This window comes from Mus caroli, unplaced genomic scaffold, assembly GCF_978045245.1.
Source record: "Mus caroli unplaced genomic scaffold, Mus_caroli_1 scaffold_7, whole genome shotgun sequence".
In the NCBI taxonomy this organism is placed as follows: domain Eukaryota; kingdom Metazoa; phylum Chordata; class Mammalia; order Rodentia; family Muridae; genus Mus; species Mus caroli.
In genome coordinates, this window is record NW_028227262.1 from 9,032,862 (window position 1) to 9,046,430 (window position 13,569).

General features: G+C 44.3%; 1 protein-coding gene across 21 annotated transcripts in view; it reads right to left on the reverse strand.

Moving 5' to 3' along the window:
• Nucleotides 1-13,569, reverse strand: part of Plekha5 (pleckstrin homology domain containing A5) — a 175,746-nt gene that overhangs the window by 19,184 nt on the left and 142,993 nt on the right. For 13 of the 21 annotated variants that reach the window (XM_085839807.1, XM_085839810.1, XM_029478786.2 and 10 more), the window contains 5 exons: nt 8,388-8,450; nt 7,656-7,736; nt 7,376-7,525; nt 3,991-4,092; nt 332-443 (listed from right to left, as the gene is read on the reverse strand). In XM_085839807.1, the coding sequence (XP_085695933.1) occupies nt 332-443; nt 3,991-4,092; nt 7,376-7,525; nt 7,656-7,736; nt 8,388-8,450 (508 nt within the window). Of the gene's footprint in view, nt 1-331; nt 444-3,990; nt 4,093-7,375; nt 7,526-7,655; nt 7,737-8,387; nt 8,451-8,921; nt 8,958-13,569 lie in introns of all 21 variants that reach the window. The other 8 variants (XM_029478785.2, XM_085839806.1, XM_085839809.1 and 5 more) reach the window with 1 other exon arrangement.

The window sequence follows — 13,569 nt, forward strand, 5'->3', positions numbered from 1 at the left end:
AGATGTATGTGCAGCAGAGCACTCACATTAAATAAATAAAATTTAAAGAAGTAGGGGGAGCAAATTGAGAAAAAGAGGTGTAGGATCACTTCCGTTTTTGTCCCCACACACTAAGAAGACTCAGAAGGGAAGAGTCGCTAAAGTCCCTTCAGTAATCATACACTCAGGTCAGGGCTTGTGTGGCTGTGGCTGCCAGAATTACTGCTTTTAGTTTATTAACTTTGTACCCATTCAGTGGCTCAGAGGGACTGGTTTCTGGCGATAGATTCTATTGAGGTGCAAATGTAACGCCATCTTTCCATTTAGACCCCGCTGTGCAGAGCTGACCCACCTGCTTCTGAAGAGCCTCTTTGCTGTTTGTGTTTGCTCAACCCCTCCATGACATCTTGAATTCTCCAAAGCTCCTTTTGAATCTGTGCCCGTTGAATTCCTGCCGACTCACTCTATCAGCAAAGACGACAGATCACTGTAGTGCTTGAGTGGGGAAGGCCCGTGGACTCATGCATTTGAACCCTGGGTGTCTGCTGGCGGGGCCTTGATAAAGGCAGTCCACACTGGGTGGGAGCATTGACACTTTACAGCTGGGCCCGTCGTAGTTCTCTCCCTCCCGAGCTCGGCCGGCCTCCAGGCATTCCTGCCTTGATGGAACCAAGGCAGAGGGCCAGAAGAAACCCTTTCTCCACTAAGTTGCTTTTTGTTAGGGTTTTTTATGACAGCAACAGGAAAATAACTAACTCAATAATAACTTAAAAAACCGTCAACCTTATAAGTTCTACTAGTCATAAATAAACAATCAGAGCAGCCGAGGGCTAAGTCCCAGGGTATTTAGGGTAACACACGTGAGGTAAACAGTAAAGCTGTGAATGTGCACACGCTTGCTGTGCGCTGCAGTCACCAATCTTAGACGGGACCATACACGGAAAAGGAGAGAGAAAACCCACTATTCATTCCTGAGTAAACACGAGCCGGGAGAAGAGAAGGAAAGCCAAGGAGTTCTCCATGGGCTACCTCGGCTACAGACCAACTTTCTCTGGTTTCACACACACAGCCAAGCCAACGGTGGGCTGCAGATCAGTGGCGGCAGAAGTACATTTGTCCTGCACGCACAAGGCTCTCGCACAGCAGCAGCAGCAGCAGCAGCAGCGCTGGATTTAAGAAAGAGTCACTACTGTGTAACTGTTGCTCAGTTACAGCTGCTGGTTTGCTGCTGTTGCAGGCGTGGGCGTGCGCAGCCCAGGAGCAGAGCTGAGGACACTTATGCCCGGGATCATCTCCTCCCAACCTTCCTGTACAGGGAAGGCACCGTATTACTCGTGGTTTCATGATTCACTGACAGGCATGGGACATGTTCTGTGGATCAGAGCTCCTGCACTACTTCCTAAATTCTAAAACATAAAAAAACAAACCCCACTTGACTGACAGAAGTAAATAAGTGTGTTTCCAATTGGTTTTTCGAGACAGGGTTTTTCTGTGTAGCCCTGGTAGTCCTGGAACTCACGTTGTAGACCAGGCTGGCCTCGAACTCAGAAATCCGTCTGCCTCTGCCTCCCAAGTGCTGGGATTAAAAGCATGCGCCACCACCACCCAGCCTACATTCACTTTCTTATTTAAACATTTTGTATCATGCTTTAAGTTAAAACCCTACAGTTTCAAGACTCTGTTATACTTATATGACCCTTGCAGGGAAATCCGTTTGTCTTGGGGCTGGAATGATAGCTTAGCACTTAAGAGAACTTGCTGTCCTTCCAGAGACCACACGTTAGTAGCTCACAACCAGCTGTTACACAAAGTCCAGGGTCCATGACCGTCCTCAGCCTCTGAGGTACCCACACATGTGGCACACACTGTCCACATACAATGTCCTGTTGCTCTACTGCTGTGAGAGAGGGAACACCATGGCCACAGCCAAACTCTTCCTATTTTATTTTTTTCTGAGACAGAGTTTCTCTGTGTAACCCCAGCTGACCCCAAACCCAAAACTCACAGAGATCCACCTACCTCTGCCTCCTGAGCGCTGGGTGGTGAGAACCACCGTTGCCTGGTGGCTTGCTTTGGGAGGCAAACTCTTCTAAAAAGGAAGTATTTGACTAGGGACTTGCTTACAGTTTCAGATGGTTAGTCCTTGACTATCATGGCTGGATACAGACAGGCACAGTGCTGAAGTACCTGACAGTCACACTGAGCTTGCTGTGGCTGCTGCTTCTTTTTTTTTTTAGATTTATTTATTTATCTCATGTATGTGGTCACACTGGCTCTGTCTTCAGACACACTAGAAGAGAGCATCAAATCCCATTATAGACGGTTGTGGGCCACCATGTGGTTGCTGGGAATTGAACTCAGGACCTCTAGAAGAGCAGTCAGTGCTCCTAACCACAGTCTTCTCTCCAGCCCCCGCTGTGGCTTTTGAAACCCCAAAGCACACCCACAATAACATAAGTCCTCTAACAAGGAGGAATAGGTGTGGCTTTGTTGAGGAAGTGTGTCACTGTTGTGGGTGGGCTCTGATGGCTCTTAGTGCTCAAGTTCTGACCAGTGAGGAAGAGAGTCCCCTCCTGGCTGCCTGCAGATCACGATATGGCACTCTCAGCACCTTCTCCGGCATCACGTTTCCTGCCATGCTAACGTACTCAACTCTGAGATGTAAGCCCCAGTTAAACCCCAATTCAATGATGTCCTTCATAAGAGCTGCCTTGGCCATGGTGTCTCTTCACAGCAATGAAACCCAAACTCAGACAGGGAGTATCTCACTAAGCTGCCCTGCTGGCCTGGAACTGTATGGAGCCTAAGCTCTGGCTCTGCCTTCCTGCTGAACTCTGGGACTGCAGCTGTTTACCATCCTTCCTGGTTACAGGTCTGTTTGCCTGAAACCTGTCAATGCCTCAAGTATTACAAAACACAGAGAAGGACTCAGGAGTGAAAGCTCAGGAGAAAAACGACAGACAGGGAGAGAAGATTAACCATGAAACTCAGAAACTTGCATGCCTGTAGAGTATAAAGTTTGTAGTAATTAAAATACAGATACATGTTTTTGGCAACCTAAAATTTGTACAAGTTTCATGCTTTAAGGTTTAGTTATATTTTGTGTGGGTGTGTATGGTGGTGGTTTGAATGAAAATGGCCAACATAGGCTCATATATTTGAATGCTCAATCACCAGAGAATCAAACTGCTTGGGAAGGCTGGGGGTGTGTGGCCTTGTTGGAGGAGGTGTGTCATTGTGGGTGGGCTGTGGGATTTCAAAGGCCACAGCAGGCTCAGTGTCTCTTCTCTGCCTGTGGCTGTCAGGGACTAACCATCTGAAACTGTAAGCAAGCCCCCAGTTAAATACTTTCTTTTTAGAAGAGTTTGCCTTGGTCACAGTGTCTCCTTGCAGCAGTAATAGAACAAACAGCGAGACAGTGTGTGCCACATATGTGGGGAACCTCAGAGGCTGAAGGACAGGAATGGATCCCCTGGACTTAGTGTTGTAAGTGGTTGTGAGCTATTCAATACGGGGTCTCTGGAACGGCAGCAAGTGATCTGAAGTGCTCGAGTCCCAAGAAGGATATTATATTTAAAAATAAATATTATTTGATAACTAGGTCTGATGGGGCACATTTATTACCTGAGTATGCAAGAGCTACAAGTAAGATACTTATTAGAGGAAAAAAATAGTGCATATAGTAAACAACTGTGTGTTAGCAGTCACAGAATGACATGCGAAGAATCTGAACCAAATTTATAGAAAGTGCTGAGAGCTGAGCTAAGTACTGAGCACACAGTACTGAGAGCTAAGTACTGAGAGTGCTGAGGGAACTGCACTAAACACAAAGAAGCACAAGTGCTTCAAGGTTCACCAGGGTCCAGTAAGATGCAAAGGTTTTATAGAGGAGATGGGGAACATGGTGGGAGAGTGAAAATCCTGTCACTGAAGACACTCCACTGTGTATCTGCAGAGGCCAACAGCCTGAGCCTGGGAAGGCTACAGAGGTAGACTACAAGCCTTTCCTACCTGCACTTCTCCAAGGCGGTCGAGCTGACCCTGCATCTGGTCCCTGGTAACAGTCACATCATATTCCAACTTGTCATATTCTCTCCAGGCTCGTTCCAGCTCCTAAAATCAAAATCGTCGTCATTTTAAAGGGGATTTGTAATGGCATTATCAGTATACTTAAAACCTCCCAAGATTTCAGAAAACTTTATGGTTTATTTTGTGTAAAAATAAAAATATCTGAGCTGGTAAGATGACTCAGTGGTGAAGAGCACTGACTACTCTTCCAGAGGCCCTGAGTTCAAATCCCAGCAACCACAGGGTGGCTTATAACCATCTGTGATGAGATAGGATGCCTTTTTCTGGTGTGTCTGAAGACAGCTACAGTGTATTTACAGATAATAAATACGTAAATCATTAAAAAAAAAGTCTTTGGCAGTGCTGAAGACTGAAGCCAAAAACATGGTAAGCAAGTGTTTTACTAAGTTACGTCTCCAGCACCAACACAGGAACTGCAGTAATCCATCCACTCTCCTATACTGTTTCCTCTTTTTCAAGATTCCATTCCTTCACAGAAAGCACACGGTGCTTTTTTTAGAGTCAGCCTTATTGTATTTAATGTAATGACCTCCCCAGTTCCATCTATTTGTGTGTGTGAAAATGTCAGGATTTAATTTTTCTTTAGGTCTGCCAAAAAGAAATCCACAGTGTATCTGCCACTTATCAGATGACAATGGTCCAGGCTGGTCCCATTCCTTAGCTGGCGTGGCTGTCGGCCACAAGCCCTGTTTTGAGTCTCCTTGGGAGCCTAATGTTCAGGCTGCAGTGTGCATCCTCGGCAGGGATGGAGACAGCTTCCTCACATTCTCCCCAGCATTTGCTGTCCTTTGTTTTCTGGCAGTTTGGTGGTGAACCTAGCCTCTAACAGCTCAGCCATCTCTCTGTCCCATTTTTTCTTTTTTGTTTTTTTTTAAAGATTATTTATTTATTATATGTAAGTACAGTGTAGTTGTCTAGACACTCCAGAAGAGGGAGTCAGATCTCGTTATGGATGGTTGTGAGCCACCATGTGGTTGCTAGGATTTGAACTCCAGAACTTTGGAAGAGCAGTCGGGTGCTCTTACCCACTGAGCCATCTCACCAGCCCCCATTTTTTCTTTAAGACAACTTTTTTTTAGATTTATTTATTTTGTATGCTTGCTTGCAGGTGTGTATGGCACTGTCTGAGATGAACCTCCATGTGGCTGCTGGGAACCAAACCAAACCTAGGTCCTCTGCAAGACAAGCAGTACAGGGTCTCTGTGTAACTGGCTGTCCTGAACTCTCCATGTGAGTCAGGCTGACTGGAACTCACTGAGACCCACTGCTGGGATTAAAGGTGTGTGCCACTATGCTATGCCTGGCAGTAAATGCTCTTAGCAGCTGAGCCATGTCACTAGCTCCTTTATTTTCTTGATTATATCATTTCTGACTAAAGAGAGAGAAAGAGAGAGAGAGAGAGAGAGAGAGAGAGAGAGAGAGAGAGAGAATCTTAAAGTAGTTATAATTTGTATCTTTCAGATGGCTAAGTGTGCTGAAAATGTCTTTATTGGCCATTTGTATTCCTTGTGTTCAGTTCTTTAACCCACTGTTTGATAGGTCCTTTGTCATCTTGCTACTCTCTAAATCAAACAGAAAAAAGTCTATTGCAAATTTATATTGTAAACTCTAGTGGAATTTGAGAACATGTTGGCACACATCTGTAATCTTTACATCTAGAGGTGAAGGCAGGAGGAGAGAAGGTCATTTTCAAGTTTTATAATGAATTTATATTTAATTAAATTTTTTTTTTAGGGGCTGGAGAGATGGCTCAGCCATTCACGAATACAGCTGTTCTTCCAGAGGTCCTAAATTCAATTCCCAGCAACCACATGGTGGCTCAGAGATCTGGTGCCCTCTTCTGGCATGCAGGTGTACATGTAGATAGAGCACTCATATACATAAATAAATCTTTTTTTTTTTTTTGGTAAATAAATCTTAAGAAACAAAAAAAATTGTAATAGTTTTTATTTACTGTTTTTATTTATCTGTACACATGTGTAGGTGCCTGCAGAGACCAGGAAAGGGGGTTCACTCTGTGGAGCTGGAGTTCCAGGCAGTTCTGAGCTGCCTGATGTGGGTGCTGAACCAAACTGAGGTCCTCAGGAGGAGCAGTGAATGCTCCAACCACTGAGCCACCTCTCTAGCATCCGAATATTCTCCCCTCACCTCTCTTCCTCCCCCTCCTCCCCCTCCTCTTCCTCCAGAGACAGGGTCTCAACTATGTAACCCTAGCTGGACTTGATCTTGTAGCTTCCTGTAGCAGAGTGCTGGGATTATAAGTATGTGTCTAACACCATACCTAGTTTATGTTGAAAAATAAAAAATTAAAATCTGGGCATGGCAACACATGATTGTGATCCCTGATACTCGGAAGGCCTGGCAACTCCTTAAGATCCTTTTTTTAAGTAGTTCTAGGAACATGGAGCTGTAGGGTTTGCTAGGTATATTCAGGGACTTGGCCAATCCCAGCAGAAAAGGGAAGAAATAAAACAATGAAGTTTGCGGGGCGTGGTGGCGCACGCCTTTAATCCCAGCACTCGGGAGGCAGAGGCAGGAGGATTTCTGAGTTCGAGGCCAGCCTGGTCTACAAAGTGAGTGCCAGGACAGCCAGGGCTACACAGAGAAACCCTGTCTCGAAACAAACAAACAAACAAACAAACAAACAAACAAAAAAAACAATGAAGTTTGTCTGACTGTGTGAGGATTAGTCTCATTACTGGCTTTAGCAGACTTTTATGTGAATATAGAAATCAGTTTCCCTTAATAAATTTTCTCTAGCAATCTTTTATTCAGAAAGCAGAGGCAGGCAGAACTCTCTGTGAGTTCAAGACCAGCCTGGTCTACAGAGAGAATTCCAGGACAGCCAGGGCTACACAGAGAAACCCGTTTCAGAACAAAACAAATGACATATGTATATATTCATATTTTATTTATTATATACTTATTTATTTCTGTGTGTGCAATGTGGAGATCAGAGAACAATTTTGGGGAGTCATTTATCTCCTTCCATCATATACACATGCCACCATGCCCAGTTTAATCAGTTTTTTGTTTGTTTGTTTTTGAGACAGGGTGTGACCTCTAATCCTGGCTCTCTAAGTGTTGGGATCATAAGGGTATATAGTACCATGCCTGGCTATACCATTGACCAAGTGGCCAAGCCTCTTTTTCTTTTAAGAAAGGTTCTCACTAAGTTGCGTGTCTGACCCTGAACTCATTCCACTCTCTGGTAGGCAGGTCTTGAACTTAGTGATCATCCTGCCTCAGTCTCCTAGTACTGTGTGCCAGGCCCTGATCCAGGGCCTCTAGGGAACTCTGTACTCACAGCAGTGGCTCTGGAGAGTTCCCGACACGTGCTCAGCAGTCCGTTTTGCAGGTCGTCCCTCTGCAACACCACAGTTTGAATGGCAGCTGGGTTATCTGCATTCATCTCTATCTCTTGGCTGGCTGACAGCAAGGCTTGCTCAAGCGTGTACTGCGGTAATAAAGAGGACTACACTTAATGTTCTGCATCAGTGAGTTAGTTCATGTAACTGGCTACCAGTGCCCTCCTAAGTAGCACAGGCAGCAACATCAACCGTACAGAGTAAAGGTAATCGCCCTACTTTCTCCTTGTGCAGCTGCTGCAGCTTCTCCTCTAGCGCTCGGACCACTTTATCCTGTTCACACAATCTGCTTAATTTGGCCTAGAAGAGAAGATGTGTTTTGTTAGCAATTTAAAGTCTTTCCTGTAATGAGGGAAAGGGAGCCGCTTAAAATAGCCGTGGACTATCAGGTTGAAGTTGTAAAAACATTAATTCTTTTATGACATTTTTATTTCAATCAGAACCACCCAAAGTAAGAGCTTTTGAGCAGGGAGTGTGGCACGCGCCTTTGATCCCTGGAGGTGGAGGCCCACTCAGGTCCAAATTCAAAAAGCAAAAATAAATAAAAATAAATAAATAAAAATGAAGTAAGAGCAATCAAATACTTTGCCATCTTTCCTTTTCTTTTGGATCTGGGGATAAAACCCAGAATCTCAGGGATGTTAAGCAAATGCTCTGCCTCCGAACTCTAGTCCTAGGTAAACGGTTTGTTTGTTTGTTTGTCTGTTTGTCATCTGTGGTTCAGGCTGTCCTAGAACTTCCTCAAATCCTCCTGCCTTAGCTTGGCTGGGACTGGAGGAATGTACCAACATGCTTCCTGGCTTTGTTTTGTTTTTTTAATCTTAATAATAGTTGTGCATAATGGCACATGACTTTAATTCTAGTACTTGAGAGGCAGAGACAGGAGGATCTCTATGAGTTCAAAGCCGGCCTGGTGTAAAAGTGAGTTCTGGGGGGACCAGAGGTACTTACATCAATACCTGCTTCTTCAGGTCTGTATTTGTATAATGTGCCTCTACATTCATCTTGTGACAGCTATAAGAAAAAAAATGCCATAAAGCAATTTTAAAAATCCTATTTAAGTAGTATATTCAGTCTATAGCGAATACTTTAAATTTCTGTTAAAATGATGGTGTGGCAAGCGTGATTTTTATAATTTTTATACTTCTAGAATTTGAATTCAAGCACAAACCATCACAAAAGTAAAGAAACATTTAGCAGTAATACAGTACACAAGATACATGAGAACAATGCCAAGGCAAGCTTCTCAAATAATAAACTGGCCAAAGTCAATACAGCACCTTTCATTCTCCACTGTAAGGACAAACATTATTCTGATGGAAAACGGACAAACACAACCATAGCAGCTGCACTGAATCAAACGCTTGCTCAGCACATCCAGGGAAAGCTCACAGTGTGTGCACTCAAGCCAACACAGCTTAGCACAACTGCATTAACGAGACCTAGAGCACACCGTGTACATATATGTAATAGAAACACACATACACAATAGAGACTTATCTTGTTCTTCTGTCTTAAGAACTAAAAGATAATGAGGAAAAGGGCAGGTTTAATTGCAACGAGGAAATCATTTGAAACCTCATACAACTGAAAGCCTATGCTTTAAGCTATGCATAAACAAAATGCAGAAGAGGTTTGTCCTGTTGGCTGTGTTGTAGATACTGTAAACATTGATGATTATTTCTGTAGTGTGGGGACTGAACTCAAAGCCTCATGCCTTAGTGTCAAGCCCTTGCAGTGGAGCACATGACACCCCAGCCTTGTGAGGGAGCACTGTTCCGTGTATGGAAACCTCTTTTAACATTCTCCTAATTGCCTTTCGGTCCCAAGAGTCCTCATTTCTGACTGTGCTTACCAAGAGTCCCACAGCCATCTCAGCCAGTCACACCCAGAGCACACCACAGCCTCTGTGGGCCTCATTTCACTCTCTCCCTTGTCTTTTGGTTTTATATTGACTGCTAGACAGCAACAAAAACATATTAGGCAAAATTGAGCTGAGCTTATTGTATATTTACTACTTGGAACATTTTTCCTCACTGTTGGTTCAGGAAAATATATATACTCCCCAATATGATCTAGTTTGGGGAGCTGAATTTTATATACACACGTACAAATCCATAAGAATACGTCCCCTCTGTAAAGATACAGAGCTTGACTGCTACAGCTTTAAAACAAACAGCCGAGAACGCTAAATGGACCTAGAAACATGCAGAGCAGAAGGTTAAAAACCCAAGCATTCCAAACATACAAGTAACTTCTGGAATTACACGCTTCATCTTATGACTCTGCTTCCATACCTCATGCAAATGAACCATGACTACTTAAGGAATGCAGAATGACCATTACAGCTCGAGGTTTTACAGAAGTGAACAGTACATGAAAAATGAATTAGATGGCAAAAGAAGTCATCTATTACTGTAGGTACAGACCAGCCAGTAGCAGCCCACCAACATCAAGCGTCATTCTAGACTAAAGCCCCTGGATGCAAAGAAACATTTCCACCCTTCCCTGGAAAAGGGACAAAGAGTGAGCTTTAAAATGCTTCTTTCCATGATACTAACTGGAAAAGGCCCAAGTTGGGTTTTACACTTGCAAGGACTGAAAGGCACAGGCCTTGTGCTATTGAGGTGCTCTGGTACATTTGGCTTCATATTTAAAGTTAAATGCAAAGCAGCTTTACTAGACCATGGCATGTGCACGCCGCTACAGGAGTTTGGTATCTGGGTTAAAAACAGGAGCTGCACCGTGTGCCCAAGGATGGAGGAAAAGAACACTGGGGTTTATGGTGACTGTCTGGGACCCTGCTGTACTGTTTTTATTTAGAGTCATTTAAAACTCATTTTCAGACCAGTTGCCATAGCATCAAAAGTGTCCACTGAACAGTTAATAACCTTTTGACAGGGCCTTGTGATGTAGCCCTGGCTATCCTCCCCAGTGCTGAGCAGACCCAGCTGTTTCAGCTTGAGTGATGTCTCTATGGTCAAGCAAACACATCAAATTTACGGGATACTTGTAGTTACCGTACCACCGGACATTTAAAACATTATTTTAACTGATGTGACTGTGCCATGCACACAGGTGCCCGAGGGGTCCACAAAAGTATTAGATTCCCAGGACTGGTGTTACATACAGTTACTTGCAAGCCACCCTGAGAGGATGCTGGTGACTGAAATGTGATCCTCTGGAAGAGCCACAAGTGCTCTTAAGCACTGAGCCATCTCTCCAGCACCCGACACTGTCTCATGAAGACTGGAGTGGACTCAAACTTGTGTCTATGCAGCCAATGATGACTCTGAACTCCCGATACTCCTGTCTCTACCTCCCCAGTGCTGGGATTATAACAGTATAGTACTCAATAGTAACAGTCTTATACTTTCCTAAACCACAAGAGACCCGGAATCAAAACCATGGCCTCCAAGCCCCCTTCTTTTGTGTTTGTGTGGGTACACTCTTGAAAATAGCCTTTTTTCCACCATGTGGGACCCAGGGGTCCAGCTAGGTTGTCAGGCTTGGTGGCGAGAGCCTTATCACCATCTAGCTAGCTGGCCCATCTTTTCTTAGGGCTGCAGCAAAGCCTCTCTTGTCCTTTCATGGTTCCCTCTTCTCCTCTCCCTCCGTTTGGCTGTGCTGAGGATGGAACCAGAATCTAGTAGAGCTGGCAAGTGCTAAGCTTTAGTCTTCTAATGCTGCTTTCCTTTTCTCTCTGTCACCAAAACTGGCTTGGCATTAATGAAAAATAAAATAATGTTAACTAATATTCAATTTTCAGTGCTAGGCACAGGAGGAATGTCTTTAACCCCAGGACTCAGGAGGCAGAGGGAGGCGATCTTTGAGGCCAGCCTGGTCTATATAGTGAATTCCAGGCAAGCCAGAGCTACAAAAAAAAAAAAAAAAAAAAAAAAAAAAAAAAAAGCAAAGCCCTTCCCAACAAACCCAAACTTAAATGAGCAAACAATAACAAAACCAACCATACAGAAACATGTAACAAAACTCAACTTTTAAAATCCCTTGTGTTTGCAATCTGTCTCTCTCATGAATGTACATGATGTATGTATACCCCAAAATAGGAAAAAATTTAAATTGTGGTGTGTGTGCACACGCACATATAAGTGCAAGTGCCAAAAAAGGACATTCAATCCCCACATTTGGGCTCTGACAACCAAACTCAGTCCTCTTCAAGAGCAGTAACCACTGAGCCACCTCTTCGGCCCCAATTTCGGCTTTCTGCCCCCCCCCCCCCCCAATAATCTTCCTTTGTAGCCAAAGATGGCCTTGAATTCAAACCAAACCTTGTAACTTTATCTTCCCAAGTGCCTGGGATTATAGGTGTGAAACATGCCTGGCTTTGGAATTACTTTAAAAAATTTTATTTTATTTTATGTAGCTGTCTTCAGACTCACAAGAACAGGGCACCAGTTTCCATTACAGATGGTTGTGAGCCACCATGTATGTGGTTGCTGGGAATCGAACTCAGGACCTCTGGAAGGGCAGTCAGTGCTCTTAACCACTGAGCCATCTCTCCAGCCCCCTGGAGTTACTTTTTGATAATGTATTATCCAAAGAGCTAAAAATAAAGTCAGCGGGGGTTGGTAGAGTGCGTACCTAGCACTCATGAAGGCCTTACCTCAACCCCCAGTACCAAACAAAAATGGGCAGAGAAATCGATGCCCACAATCCCAGTGTTGCTGGGGGGAGAGGCAGGAGGATCCTAAGTTCAGGGTCACCTTGACTGAGTTCCAGGATGGCCTGATGTACAACTGCCAGCCAGGTATGGGCCAAATCTTTAATCCCAGCATTGAGGAGGCAGGGGGATGGAGATAATCTGAGTCCACGGTAGCATGGCTATATAGTGAATTCCAGTTCAGCAAGGGCCCTGGCTACTTCCAGAGGACTGGGATCCAGTTCTGTTTACTCCGGGGGATTTGATGTCCTCAGGCACTAGGTACATGTGCAGTACAAGCACATAAAATAATAAAATAAGCCGGGCAGTGATGGTGCACGCTTTTAATCCCAGCACTTGGGAGGCAGGCGGATTTCTGAGTTTGAGGCCAGCCTGGTCTACAGAGTGAGTTCCAGGACAGCCAGGGCTATATAGAGAAACCCTGTCTCAAAAAACCAACCCCCCCCCCAAAAAAAAACCAAAAACAAACAAAATAAAATAAAATAAAAACTTTATACATTTACTATTAGACCTGAGATCTTTTCACTCAGTCATTTCGGAGAAAACCCATCATCTAGGTAGGTTTCAGGAGGCCACCTAAGAGAATACACGAAGTAAGGTGGCTGCAGGAAGGCTTGGCTGTTAATGAGTACAGTACAGTCCCAGCACTTAGGAGGAAGCAGGACCCAGTCTCAAATCAAAGCCGCTGTGGCATGAGATGGCCCAGCGGGTGGAGCGCATGCCTGAGCCTGTGGACCTCAGCTGGATCCCGAATGCCGGGGTAAAGAAGTAGGGAACCGTTCTCACAAGCTGACCTCAGACTTGCACACCCGTGCCACAGAGTGTTATGCACATGTGGACACACACACAGAAAGGCAAGATGCCACTTCCATTTTCTTAAAGTAAAGCTGTTTAACTTTAAATATTTAGTGTTTTGATTATCTTCTGTAAATTAGAGATGGCCCAGTCATTAAACACACTTCAAACATTTTGAAAACTGGGCCCCAGAGGCCTCATCTCTTGGCATCACATAGTTCTGCCACCTGACTACAAGCAGCCTCCAGAGACGGAGGCGCCTGGACCTTTCTGGCTAGTGCAAGCTCACAGGCTTCTTTCTATTTGGTGCTTCTGACACTTGAATTAGAATCTATATTCATTTTTCATGTGAGTTAATTCTTTCCTCTTCATTATGTTTTAAAAATATTCTAACAGGCCATTGCCCAGAGAACTGGAGGGTGCTGAAGTGGAAGAAGCTGATGCTGTTGAACACAGAGCCAGGAACATTGAGACCATGGATAAATAATAATTGGAAACAATGGAGAGAAACAGGTGACTTCTTTTGCAGATCTGCAGGTTACCAAGGTTCCTAAATCAAAGCCTACTACCTCCCCGACACACTATAAGCTAAGAAATAGGGTATGGAGGTTACCTTCATGGACACAGGAATATTTTTACATACAGGACAATCAACAG